The sequence below is a fragment of the Halyomorpha halys genome, unplaced genomic scaffold (assembly GCF_000696795.3).
Source record: "Halyomorpha halys isolate HHAL.00 unplaced genomic scaffold, Hhal_1.1 Scaffold316.1, whole genome shotgun sequence".
NCBI classification, from domain to species: domain Eukaryota; kingdom Metazoa; phylum Arthropoda; class Insecta; order Hemiptera; family Pentatomidae; genus Halyomorpha; species Halyomorpha halys.
In genome coordinates, this window is record NW_027107962.1 from 202987 (window position 1) to 217478 (window position 14492).

Genomic DNA, 14492 nt, shown 5'->3' on the forward strand with positions numbered 1-14492 from the left:
TAAAATTAAAAATAACAGGTAACCTTAAAATACCAAAGGTAGTAAAAGGTAAGACACAATACGAATTACCTTTCTTACACTATTATTCTTTCTTACACAATAATGCACTACTAATTCACATTTTATTTCTGTTTTTTTAGAGGGTTCCGAAAAAAAAAAAAAAACGTGCCATGGAGCCGCTCTATACCTCCTCTACTCTTGGGGTGGCCTGGTGTGTTGAGTTGCCATCCTACGTCAAGGTTCTTCATTTCAGTTCGAATCATGGCATTGTCGAATTCTCTGCCTGAATCTGATGAGATGGACTCCGGAACTTCGTAAAATTGAAACAACATTCGGAGAGCCACCAGCACTGCTTCTGATGACTTTTCCTGCACCTGGTACGCCATTGCCACCTTACTAAAGAGATCAATTATGGTTATCCATTTAAATCCTCTCCACGTGAAAGTGTAGACCTGTAGATAGTTGAGCGGTGCATCTGCGGTAGGTATCTACTCTTGTCTGCCTTTTGGTGAATGTCTGTCATACTTTGTGCTTTGACAAACTTCGCAGTTTCCTACAACTTCTGAGATTATATTCATCATCCCCACCAAAAGTACCTTCTCTTTATTGCTTGCAGGGTCTCCGAGATTCTGGGGTGATTTGTTTTGCTCTGATGATATTATACATTCACTCTGATGATTCATTATACATTGCTCTGATGATATACATTCACTTCTCTCTGGCGTTCGGCTTCCCGGATGGTTTCCACCATCAGCTAGCATCGGGCGAATATCCTGTCCATTCATTTGTGCTCATCACACCATAGCCGCTTAATCTTCTCCCGAACGTTTTCATTCCTTCACGGTAATCGGAGATTTGTCGCGTCTCGTTCTGGCCGACCCTTCCTTCGGCGTTCCCGCCCCATCGATTTGCTCATAGGCGTTGACCTATACCCCCGCATAGTTACTGGTGCTCCCACCAAGCCCTTCGGGGATGGTCATCTATACTTCCTGCCGACGGTACTCTGCAAAGTCGTCATGGGGATTCATACGGATAGCGCTTCGTCCACCGGCACCTCGCTCCTCATAAAGGAAGATGCAACCTCTTCAAGTCGGACCAATTGAAAACCCGACAACCTCGGTACAGTTAAACGTAGGCACCAACGCTGTCGCAAGAGAAAAACCAATCGTTCCAACGCATCCTCACACCTCGCATCCTCGCAAAAGCGTTACGGCTAGGTCTCTCTGTTTTCACGGTTTCCAGCGCACCTGCGCGTCGCTCTGCACCTAACGTAAACTGAGCCTTCTATCGTTGCGCTTGGGTTTTTCAGGATGGGCGGCAGGATTGCTCTCCGTGAGCAAAGCCTTTTGTCCCATTTTCGTAATTCGAAAATCGTCTCGCATCACCAACCGTCGACCAAGAACGATTTCTTAATTGTTAATCGTGAATGTGTATTTATGTATGTATTTGTGTTGTTTTTATTTTCGTATGTTTTGGATGTTTCGTTTTAATATTTATTGTTATAGTTTATGTTACCTATGGGCCCTCTTATCTGGAGCGGGGTTATTTTCCTATTCTTTTACGGCAGACTGCGCCTTCTCCGTCTCTGTGCATTTCTCATAATAAATCCGGCTGAGCCAAATTTAGGTGGGCGGTATGTCGGATTTAAGTAATCTAAATTTTGCGGTTATTTTTTGGTTTTATATAAAGTCGGGGTCGGGAGTCCCATTTTCTGATGCCCCCCCTTACCGCGGACGCCGGAAGACCCCGAAGACGCTGCAACTGCAATACCGCCCCACCCTATGCACCATGCAAGCTAGGACCTGGCCTACCTCTACCATCACGCCAGAGTCCAGGACACGCTGGCCAGCCACTGAAGAGGAAAGACGTCTTTTCAGACACCAGGCGAATATTCATGGTCTTCACCGTTTCGCCCACCGCACACCTGGACGATGCAAGCGGCCATAGGACGCGGAAGTGACCGCGACAGTGAAACTTCCAACAGTCACTCAGATAAGCCTATAGAATATATGAGACCCTAATGCTCTGTTTTTATACTATTATAGATAAATAATTTAGACATTAACATCATCTGCCCCTCCAGGGATTAATACTTTTGCATGCTAATGAGCAGAAAATCTCACAATTTCAGCCCCCCTTTTCCACACTAATAATATTAATTATCATAATTGGGACACCTGCAGTATAGCACGAGCCGGTCCCGATGTAAACAGTCCTCGCGCTGACTATTGTTCTGAAGCTAGGCTTATTCTATTTTCTTTGTTACTAGCTCTCTCTCTTCTACCGTATCCGTGTTCTCTCCTTCTCCAAGGGTAGGGCAAGTTTCTGGGCCGTTGATATTCTATCCGGGTCCAGCCTGGCTCCTGTACTTCCATTCGAACCTCTATCTCTCTAGCGCTAATTTCTATGAGATCTTGAGCAATTTCCACTAAAGAGCGCTGTCTCGGATATCCTTCCTTCTTCCCCAGCTCTCTTGCTAACTGAATCTTTAGTACCATGGATAGGAATTGCATCCGACACTGTACCAGGATTATTTCCATCATCTCGCTAAGTTTATCATGTATACTTTTAAAGCGTGCCACGAGTTCCGCCACATATTGCCAACTAGACTGTTTTGGTTTTTTCGTCTCCCTGATCATCATAAATATGTCCTCTTCTGGGGCCCACCGTCCTCCTCCGAACGCCTTTTTTAATCTTTTCTTGATAACTCTCCAAGGGGTCTCTTCGTCCACCTGAATCTGATTCTCTACTTCACTCTGTAGTCGACCGCTGCTTTTAATACCTCTGCATCTTCATTATCGAGTAAATTTGCGATTGACTTCGCTTCAATTCGGCTTATTATTCGGTCATACTTATGAAGTGGGTCAGTTCCCCTGTTCGATGTCAGAAACGGCAAGTCTTGCTGTGCGTACTTTGACGTACTCAAGGGTCGTGGTGTGTGCTCCCGCTAGAGAAACTCCCGGTAGTGGAGCAAGCTCGGGAGGGTGGAGGAGTCACCTCCATGGTTGAATTTCGGACCCAATTTTGATTTAAACCTTCCAGGTTAAAGACTGCTTGTCGGACGATACCGTTGGCAGGCATTATTTTTAAAAAAATTAGAGAAGAAGAAAAAAAAATTGAAAGCTGAGAAAACTACGATAAAAAATTCTTCTTTAAAGTAAATATTACTCCGGTATCTAAAGTGGAATTTGAGAAAAACAAAGAAAGAAAACAAAGGAAAACAACCATAATTTCAAATAGGGGCTTCAAAAAAAAAAAGAAAAAAATGTTTTAGTGGGATGGGTTCCGCCGGCGAAGAATTGTAATTTTTTTGTGTTGTAATCTCCTCTTGTGAGATTTTAACATGTCGTACATCGACCAACATACTCGTTATGAGCCTATTTTTCTAACTTAATGTAAGGCTACCACAGAGGGCGGGAGTAGCGACTCGATGACAACGGTGGTTTCATGAATGAAAAATTTATAGATTCGTCCCATTCAACAGAACGACAATGATATGCTAAATCTTCTGGCAGTTTTTCAATTTCAGATTCTTTTTCAATACAGCTCGATTTTACTATCCTAAACTTTCCTCTTCTCGTACTAAGCTAATATTTCAAAAGTGATATTGGACCGTCGCTCCCCAGGGGTCTTAGCGGGACGGGTCTGGCGGGGAAGGATTGTCTTATCAGCTGATCTACTCCGTCAGCTGACATTGAAGTAACAGCTAACTCAGACCGTACCATAAAAATATATAAATATGTGTGTGTTCTTCGCATGGTTTTCACGTTTCCTTGCTAGTAACGTCTCCTAGCGCTCTCTTTCTCTCTCAACCTATTTAGGACGACTGTAGTGAATCTCTTCACTGCGTTCCACTGCTGGTCTGAGAGTAGCATATAGCTCACCACGTTCTCTGGTGTGATGTGTCCTCCATACACTCTCTCCAATTCACTTCTTTCTGCTGCAAAGTGAATGCAAGTGAAAAACACGTGATCCGCGGTTTCTTCGACTGCCTGACATCCAGGGCATTCTGCTGTGTTGTCCAGTTTGAAGCGGTACTGGTAGGCTCTAAAGCATCTATGTCCGGTCAACAATTGGGTTATGTAAAAATCCACCTCACCATGCTGGCGACCATACCACTTGCCCACATCGGGTATTAACATGTGAGTCCACCTCCCGGAATCAGCAGTCTCCCAACGCTGCTGCCACTAGTCGATGGTTATTTTTCGCTCTTCTTCTCTGGAAAAGTGCAAGCGTTGTTCATAGTGCCTTTCTTCAACAAGAAGTTCCACAGGTGGCATTCGGGCTATCACGCACACCGCTTCGTAGGAAACAATTCGAAAAGCGCTAACTGTCCTTAAACAAACTCTGCGGTAAACCATCTGTCTCCTGTATGATATGGTGATATGTAATGGGAGGCACCAGCTGGAATTTTTAGCTTTAAGTAATTTCTTTTGTCTGCATGCCTAAGGAACCGTTAGGCCTAGTCAGAAACCCGAACCACAAAACATTAAGTAATGTATAGATATGTGTAAACATCAAGGGTCCGCATGCACTCCAGGGAACGGTTGACCGTGTAGGCAGAGATAAACAAATAAACAGCCCTTATCTTACATGTGGCCACTTTAAACACCTCGGGGAAAATGCAGCGAGCCGTGTCAAAAAAAAAAGAAAGCCGCATTATATCAAAGATCCCAACTGGTACTTCTCAATTCATAATATAACAATTAAAGTATAAGGAAACAGGTCTACCATGCTCTCTCACAATATTATTCTGGGTAATGTATATATGATTGTAAATAAAAATATGTAACATAGACTTTACATTATAATTAAGAATCCCTGCATGCCACCTCATATTTAATAGCATAATAAATTGGTGAACACGATACCGTTGGAAAGGAACTCCAATGATTAATTATAGATATCTAGCATACCATGGCAAGGGGGAATGATATCTAGTGTTTGAATTAAATATAGCGCATACTGTTTCAGTCGGTTCCCATCGGGAACCGATAGAGATACATAATATAAATACATAAATACACAATACAAATACATAGAATATAAATATATAAATACAAATACATAATATAAATGATTAAATTTAAATATAAAATGGGTTCGGGGAACCTCTAGTCGGACTTAGAAACCCCGAGGCCACGTACACGGCAATGGTAACCATCGGTTCTTTCCAAATCGGGCCTACATAAAACATAATGGAGGGTACAACAGTAGCAAGAAGCCTTCGGCTACTTTCTTTGGGACCTCCGACGTTTGGCATAAGGCGTGACAAATAGGATGCTACTTTAGCAGATTTGGCGCTGGTATACTCCGCGTGAACATTAAAGCGGAGACGTGCATCAATCATGACTCCTAGGTATTTTAAGCAAGACTGGAAACGAATTTCGTGCCTACCAACCGTGACAGTGATGTACTCAGTCTGCTTTATGCTAGTTACTAGGAGAACCTCAGTCTTGTGATCTGCAAGTTGTAGGCCTACCGAAGACAGCCAACCTAGAACCGTAGCAACAGCCTCGTTTGCAATGAGGGTAACTTCTTCCAAGTGCTTCGCCGCCACTACAACTGCAACGTCATCTCCGAATCCCACAATTCTCCCTCCGGCATTGTTAATTTGAATATTGCGTCGTACAAGACGTTCCAAAGAAGAGGTTCTAATACCGAGCCCTGTGGGACACCACCAGTCACCTCATATCTCCTTTAGCCAATGTCTGAAAGATAAAACAGACTAAAATAGAACTCTGTCTTTGAAGTAGTCTGTGAGAACTCTTATAAGATATGCTGGCGCCGTCATAGTCCTTAGGGCGTCTAATATACAGATCCATCTTGCAGTGTTAAAAGCATTCTTAATATGAAGACATCGTACTAGAGTGACCATTGCTGCAAAACAATTGGTACCTCTCCTCCACCTTGCTCCTGCAATTACAGTACTGGCCATCTCGACTACCAATCCAACAGCATCTATCGTGGATCGTTGTTTACGAAATCCGTATTGAGCCCGCGAGAGGCCATTAACTCCCTCCGTGAACTCTTGTAGCCTGAGGGAAAGGATTTTATCAAATGCCTTATCCATAGTATCCAATAAGAAAATTGGATGATTGGTTGACGGGTCTTCTAGTCTTCCCTTACTCTTTGGGAAGTATAAAATAATAATATATATAAAATAGTGCAATGACTGTATATTAGTAAAGTTAACCGTGGCTATAGATTGCCAACTACACTAACAGACAAATGAAAGTTCTCGTCATTATGCCCAATTAGTTTTCACTGGTGAAGGTCCACCTTAATGAAAACGACTGTTAAAGACTGTTACTTTATATTGTCTTTGTTATCGTCTAACAATAATCAATTCATCAAGACAAAGCAAAATGATGTCCTTGATTTTAAGCCCCTAATGGCTTATAATGTTTTTTATGTTGATACATAACACATATTAATTAGTCTCAACAGTTTCATTCTGCTATGTCTTCTTGTGTTCACTACATTTTGTAAATTGGCTGCATGATATAGGAATGTACAATTACGAAATTCATATTGTATGAAGAAAAATATTTATATGAAATTGTGGTAACAACGTAATTTTCAAGCTACTGGTAAAGAAAAGAAAACAGAATGTAGACGTGCTACAGAATACTTATGTGGTCGCAGTAGGTGATTATGTATTAAGCAATAAATTAAATAAACAATTACCTGATCGTTGGCTTTTGTTGTGCTAAACGAGCAGAGGAAGGACCAAGAGCACCGGTTTAGTTAAATATAATAGGGATGTGTCAGTTTAGTTTATAATTAAGTAAAAGGGTCAGAAGATATTGAGGTCTCTGTTCATTAAAATAAATCATATTTTTAATGTTTTGTTAAATATTAGTTTGATGAAAGTCTGTCATTTTCATGTATCTCTTTCAGTAACTGTCCTGAATTAAGATCATGAATGCATGTACAATATGATGTTTCACCCTAATCACTCTTATGGGGAAACAGGAGGAGGAAGTTTGTATGTTGAGGATTAAGGAGCACGGTTATAAGCAGAGCAAGAGCTTAGGTCCAATTAAAAGAACCCTTAAAGCATTATATTATTTTATAACACATCTTTGTAAGCTATACTTTTACTTCAATATACAAAACATTTTTGCTAAAACCACTATCCAAAATGCTACGGTCCTTTAGTCAAAAGTACTGCGTGTGAATATTCTACGTCACAAATTATTTACTGAAAATAATAAGGTCAAATTAACACTGCCAAAGAATATAGCAATATCTTTATCTCTAAGAACAGAATTACAAATGAAGCCTCTTAACAAAAGCACTATGATCTTTCAAAAATCCATAAAGCCATTCCTCAGTGGTGGGCACATTATTTGCTAAATAGATTCTGTTGCTTCCTTCACTTTGTTTGAAGTAAGTATTTTCAGTACCTTAACATTTTTTCTTAAATAACGTTGTTGTTCCTACGTTGTTCCTATTCATTTAATTATATAAAACATCAGAAATTAATCTGTGTTCGCTCTGAAACAGAATTTTTTTAATTATTCGGTATGCTACTATCCCAGACCCTTGTCTGGTCCCAATATTGTATATTGGTATTGTACGAAGTAGATCATGTGAAGTATTTTTTACAATATTGTACGTTTTGGGTTATTTTGCCAAGCTAGTATGTTTATTACCAGAAAAGTGACTTCCCAGGAGTTCGATCATTAATCAACAACTGATCCTAATCAGTGAAGAGATATTGTTTATGTACACAAGATTTGTCAAGCTAGAGATAGAACAACTAGAGAAGGGAATTTAGTGATAACTACGCAATGGAGATAGTAGATATGGACAAAGAACAAGCAACAGGCAAATATCAATTTAAGATATCCTATGTGATAGTTGTGTAGGAGTGTTCGATGTCAGTTTCTTAATTGAGGCTGTAAAAAAGAAAGTAAAGCTTACCTTTTCCATGCTTTACTATGACATAATTTCTAAACGTTATGCATCTCTTTTTGTTTATTACTTTTTTTAACCTAAAACCTATGATAGAATTTTATGAATTAAAATATTCAACGGTAACTCCCGAAAAAATCAAAGTCGTGAACCTTTATTTAAATAACATTTTTTTGATACGGCGAGTAACCGCCCCTCCCCCCTAGCCCCTGCTGTGGACCCCACAACCTATCTTAAAATGCACTTCAGGCAAAGAAAGGATATTTATGTTTATTATGTATACATATTCCTATTTATGTATTGTGTATTGTTTTGTTTGAGATAATAAAATTAGTAGAAGGATGAGAATAAAAACTTTAATGTTATCCTATTTATAAAAAGAGTATCAACTCAGAAAAGTTTATTGTTACTTATCTCAATTCAGTTTAATAAATGATTTTACTTTAATAAATGAGCTAAACATATTCACTTTTTTAAGTAAAGTGAAATCAATTTTTAGTTACCATTTCTTTAATTATTTTCAACTATATCTCATATAAATATAAAAACATCAATATTCCGTAGCCTTACCAAACTTCACAATAACCTCTTTTAATTTAATTTGAAATAAGACCTATATTGCTTTTTGCACTCTGTGATTTTTTTTCATTCATTAATTTAAGCGCTTTATATAATAAATTTTTGCGCAAAATAAAGTTTTGCCTCTCTAAGTACTAAGTACTTAGAGAGGCAAAACTTTATTGCTTTAGTTCATGGAACATCACTTTACCTCACGTTGTAAATGTTTCCTTATGTGTTCCTCTAAAATTTCATCCAAGTGTATATTTATAGGACATCCTACATATGTTAAGGACTTACATATTAAAATTTGTAGTAAACTTCAATAAACAACACAAACATTTTTGAAAGAATTTTATTGACACATTTTCATTTATTAGCCATCATAAGTAATCGTATTTACAAGTCTCTTAGTCAAATAAAGTATAAAATTAATATCAAGAAAAGACTGCAACATAAACTAAATGCAGTACTCGTGAACAATTGAAAAAATAGGACCATAAAAGAGTAAGCCACGAACCATGCCCAGTAATAAAGTGACTTCGTCCTAAAAAAACAAAACAATAATAATAATAAATGTATTAAATTATTACTTTAAAATTTCAGATACTGTTTACCTACCCATCCTGGGGGGGAGGAGGATGTAATCTATGAAGAAAGTTTTAGGGATTTCAATTTATATTTTTACTGGCCTGAGCTCAACTAATTTACATTTTATGTAACAAAAGCTTTGTCGTAACAGTCTATTTTTCCTTAACTTTAAAAATATTTTAAAAACAAATAAAGGCTAATAAGTATTTAGGTTTATACATAAACGGAAAAAAAAACACAACGTGATTAAATCTTTATTGCGAATGTATAAAGTAAAAAAAAAATCTAAAGTCTAATGTTTTATTTAGTAGAAATATATATTTATTTGTATGGATACTTTTATGTTGTTTTAATACGTTGTTATGAGCACGGGTGAATGTTGTTCAGCCTTTTTATGCTGTAAAAGATTTAAAAATTCTTACTTCAACCGTTCATTCTAAATACGAGTAGTTCCTCTTAAAAACAAATGTTCCTCAGACCCTCCACCACATCATCCGGCCATCTGATCCAGGGACGTCCTCTTTTCCGCATTCCAGCAAGGCCCTGTTTCATAATAAAGTACAAACTAATACTATTAGTCTTGTTGATTTAACTTGATAAAATTAGACTGATTTGTACAATAGTAACTTGTACTTTTGTACTTCTTAACTCCTGTAATATCACTAATAGTCCTCTCTATTGTGGAAACAAATAAGTATTAGTGTAATTAACACGTTCTTTCTATACATGTATTTTCAACTAATACTATTAGCTTTCATAATGAAACAGGGCCCAGGTTTTCCATATAGCTTCTTTTCGGATATCCTTTGATCGGGTATCCTCTCTACGTGGATATGACCATCCACCAGGGGTACTCCTTTTACTAAAGCAACGATGTTGGGTTCCTCAAACAGTTCTTCAGCTTATTCATTAATTCATTATTTTCCAAAGCCCATAATAATTTGGGAAAATATACTACATTTCACTTAAAAAGTAATTAGATGCTCTATAAAACAAAATAAACATCATCTAAATTGAACCAGTATTAGCCTAAATAGACTCCATTTTTATGAAGTTTCACTCCTAACGCTCTAAAATCGCATGTATTTATTTATTTATTTGTTTCCCCAAAAAATCATGTTGCTAGAAGTACTAAACAAGTGAGAATGACTGATACACTTTGCCCTGTTTTATCCTTAATGTTTAATGTTAATGTACAATTTGACCAGATTTTTTTTTTTATCAATTATATTTTCGAAGGAAGAATATAATAAATATAATGAAAAATAAAGGAAAAGCAAATTAAATATTTGTATATATAAAAGTATGTTATCTAATTGTAAAAACTAGTTTTACAAAAGCGAATGTGCCCTCTCACTTGATTAATATTAGGAATTGTTTGTCTTAATAATTTTTTTTTAAATGATCCGTGGTCTTACAAATTATTTGATATACAAATTATTTAACCCGAAATTTAACTTTAAAAGGAAAATCCTACGTAAAATCCTTGATGCTCCTTATTACGTCACAAATAAACTCATTCATCCCAACCTTAACATCCCATTAAAAACCTTAACATCCCATTCGTTGCAGATTTGACCCAAAACAGATATGCGTCTTTTTATTCCAAACTCCTTAACCATCCTAACCCATTAATTCTTAATCTTTCATCCTTAACAATCCCTGATAATCCTCCGAGGCGTCTGAAAAGAAGATGGCCACGGGACCTTCTAATTTAAATTAATGTTTGAAGTACCACCAATGGGTGGTTCCTTCCCAAGAATTTCAAGTGTATATGAAACATACTACATATTTACCTATTGTATTATTTTGTACAGTTGTAAATTACAATAAATAAATAATTAAAAAAAAAAACTTTAAAATTCTCAATTTAAGATGCCAACAAATTGTACTTTCACTTGAGTTCTTAGTAATATATCGTAATCCCACTCCCTATTCAAGGATTCCAGAAAACACTTGAGTATCTTGATCCTGGGTAGGGGGATTTCCCCGAGACTGGATTGTGCTGTAATATTTAGACTTAATGATTTAAGAAGAATAGGTGAAAGGTACATTCGACTTTACCTTTCTCTTTCTGAAGCTTTCATGGTTAGGAAAGTAAATTTTGTGAGTGAATGGGTATTAGTACATTAAACTTCAACACAGAAACTGTGGTAAAACAAATACCATTAAAATTTCAGGTATCTTTTATTTATGCATTGGATGACGTTTTGAACCTACATATTGTCCAATTTCGAACCAACCCCTACATTAAATTTTGTCAATAATCTTTAAATATTTATATAAATAATTTGGCTGAATTACAAACTTGTTTACAAACATACAGCTACGTACACTTATATTATATATTTAAAAGATTAATATTCAACGATATAAAACATAATGCTAACAATATTCACATGGCTAAAATTATGGTACCACTTTTTTATATTGTAATCAACAAGATTAAGTAGTAAAAAAAAAGAAAAACTAAGAAAAATCAATAATTACCGTTCAATAAAAAATCAATAATTGTTAGATTACTCGTCTAATTATCGATAAAATATTTTTCAACTATTTAATTTTTACTTTTTTAAATGCAACATACCTCTGCAGTATTCGATGTTGCTATTTCTAGTTCCTTAACTGCAACTTGCCCAGTCTAACACAGTACGTATACCCTGATACTACACTAGCTACTATACTACACTAAAGCTAACACTGTTTCCCAGAAATTGCTATTTTGAAGAGTATATGTATATTAGCTAATAGGATAATCTATAATTTGTGTAAAACATACGTACATTATGACACGATATTAATATTAATTATATACAATATAAATTATTATAGTATTCCATTGTGTATTATACAAGTGTATTATACATTAGCAATATTATTGTTATAAAAAAATAAAGCCAATAGAGGCCCCCAAAAAATAGGAGTTTGTCCCCTCATACATATGTTTATTACAGTTTTTGTTTCGTTGATCTTTAACAACTACTACAAAAGAAAAAAAATTGTCCAATACAGAATTTATTAAGTAATACTAATGTTCCGTTTATTTCATGATCGTGGACATCTCATTTCCTAATTTGATAATTTATTATAAAGACTTTGGGTTTGGCAGCTCTCTGACTTTCATTATTCAATAAATAGTTTTAAAACATAACAAAAATATCAAATAACATTTATTCCTATTCACCATAAGTTAACTGTTTTGGAAAAAGCCTATACAAGTACACCATATTATTAGCTTGTTAAAAGTTCTTCTGCTATCTTTTTTTGTAAATTCTTGTTGTCAGGAAACCCATTCAACCATTATTCTTTTTTATTCTCTCATGCTTCAACCTTTTTTGAGTAATAATTGTGCAAAGAATCTTAGCATTCTTTGGAACTATCAATGAAATTATAAATATTTATGGAAACTGGACAACTATCTTTATTCATTTTTTATTAACAGTTCTTTTTTCTACATTATTTAATTTTCATTCCTGCATCTTAGCCAAGATTAACCGTTTCAGTTCATTTATAATGTTGTTTTATTGACGTTACATGTATACTATGGTTAAATTTCATATAAAGGTTTGTCTCATATTTAAAGTACAAATCAATGTGAATCTTATTTCAGCTTCAGATCCCGTACTTTTTTCATTTTACTTGCTTTCTTTTCTATGGATGCATTTATATAAGTCTGTATTTTAACTATTTTATAAAAAATCAATAAACTATAATGGTTTGCAACATTTTATTTATTAAATCAGAATCAAATATGATTTTAATAATTAGCATGAAAGAATAATTGAAAATCGCTGATTAGAGCTGAAAAATAAAGATATAAGTGTTTTAACAGACATAAATATATAAAATATTTGAAATTTACAAAAATAGGATAACATTTGAAAAAGCCGTGAGAATATTAATATTTCTGCACTTTTTTCGTATGAAGAAGAAGAAATGCTGCTGGAAATAGAGTTATCAAAAGCAAGTTTGTTAGCCGTATCACCAAGTTCACTCGTTTGTTCCGTTTCCCAAAACCGTTTCTTTGAGCTGTGAGCTTCGCCAACGCAACTATACCCTCATCAAACTTATCAGTGGCAAAACATCTATCATTTTCACTTATCAATTTCATAATGTTTTGCTTTTTTTCCTCATCCAAATGCTCTAAATTTATTTTGAAGGAATCCTTATCATTTTGAACGTCTTCAATGTTGATGTAACCCCTTTAGTTTTAATTTTTTTACTTCAATTATGTTGTCCTTTGTTTTCTGTCTAATTTGTAAATTTCCATGTTGTATAAGTTTAAACTTCTTTATAGCATCTAATCCAAGCAATAAACCATAATTTAAATCATTGTTTTTAACAACAAATAGATTCAGTGTATCCTTTACTTTTCTTATTTTTAAACGTAGAATTTTACACCCCTTATGGTTTTCAAAATACTTCCATCGGAATGCAACTTTGATTTTAATAAACGAACAAGTTTTTCATTAACCAATGAACATGTCGAGCTATTATCATAAACAGCGGTCACTATTGTATCCCTGTCCACCATTACGTTAGTCTTGCTTACTGTACACGGTGTGAGATTTTCCGGGCTGTATTGTTTTTTGAGCTCTTTTCAATATCCATTTCTAACCTTAAAAAACTAGCCGCAGTGACGTCATCCGTTTCTGTGGAATTAACTGCATTTTTATGTTGCATCAGTTTATTTCTGCATACTGAAGTTGGATGAAAACGTTTCTTAAAACCTCCTAGTTCCTCACATATCGTGTATGGCCTTTTATTCAACAATGTAGTATTTCTGTTTCTGTCCAATTTACAGCTTCTCGTTTTCCACTAAACTTACTTAGCAGAAATTTTTGCTCTATTTCACTTTCAAGTCACTTCATATGTTGTTGAGATGCGATACTCTAACTCCTTAATACGTTTAATAAAAAAAAAATCCATTGCCTGTTGTTGTTTATTCTAAATTAATATTGATAGCATTAGTTTCATTTACATTATACTCTTCTAAATAGTGATCACTTATTCTAAAATTATCACCTTCATTTAAATATTTCAGTAGCAATTCTGGTTTAAATGGTACAGTAACTTTTCTGTAACCTCCCACTTTAGTAATAGAATTTTTACTACTTACAATTGTTTTAATTGTTAACAGTTCTTTGTGCACATTCAAATCCTAAAGTTGGTCGGGTAAGCCAACCATATAATCTTATCCATGGACAAAGCAGTTAACTCAAACTCTCCTTCTCCTTTCTTGACAATATGAACATGTAGTTTCTTACTTGAAGCCATAGTTGAGAAGACTTTATTCTATTTGTAATTCTGAAGAAATTAGACAGAAGACACTATTGCTAAAACAATAGAATATAAGTCCCTTTCCTCAGTTTTTAGTTAATCTAACAGTGAACTATTACATATAATTAAAATAATCTTAA

The 14492-nt window shown here is 35.4% G+C and overlaps 2 protein-coding genes across 2 annotated transcripts in view; both read right to left on the bottom strand.

Annotated features, from left to right (window-relative positions):
* Positions 1-5728: 5728 nt before the first annotated feature.
* Positions 5729-6073, bottom strand: LOC136795511 (uncharacterized). The gene has a single exon (XM_067046315.1). It carries the CDS (start codon positions 6071-6073, stop codon positions 5729-5731), a length of 345 nt encoding a protein of 114 aa, XP_066902416.1.
* A 2801-nt stretch (positions 6074-8874) lies between these two features.
* Positions 8875-14492, bottom strand: part of LOC106681182 (putative fatty acyl-CoA reductase CG8303) — a 118873-nt gene continuing 113255 nt past the window's right edge. The window contains exon 8 of the mRNA XM_067046317.1: positions 8875-9028. Within this exon, the coding sequence (XP_066902418.1) occupies positions 8896-9028 (133 nt within the window). The 3' untranslated portion in view covers positions 8875-8895. The remainder of the gene's footprint in view (positions 9029-14492) is intronic.

Excerpts from the sequence above, each read along its gene's own strand:
- LOC136795511 (XM_067046315.1), bottom strand. The coding sequence starts at position 6,073 with ATGGATAAGGCATTTGATAAAATCCTTTCCCTCAGGCTACAAGAGTTC.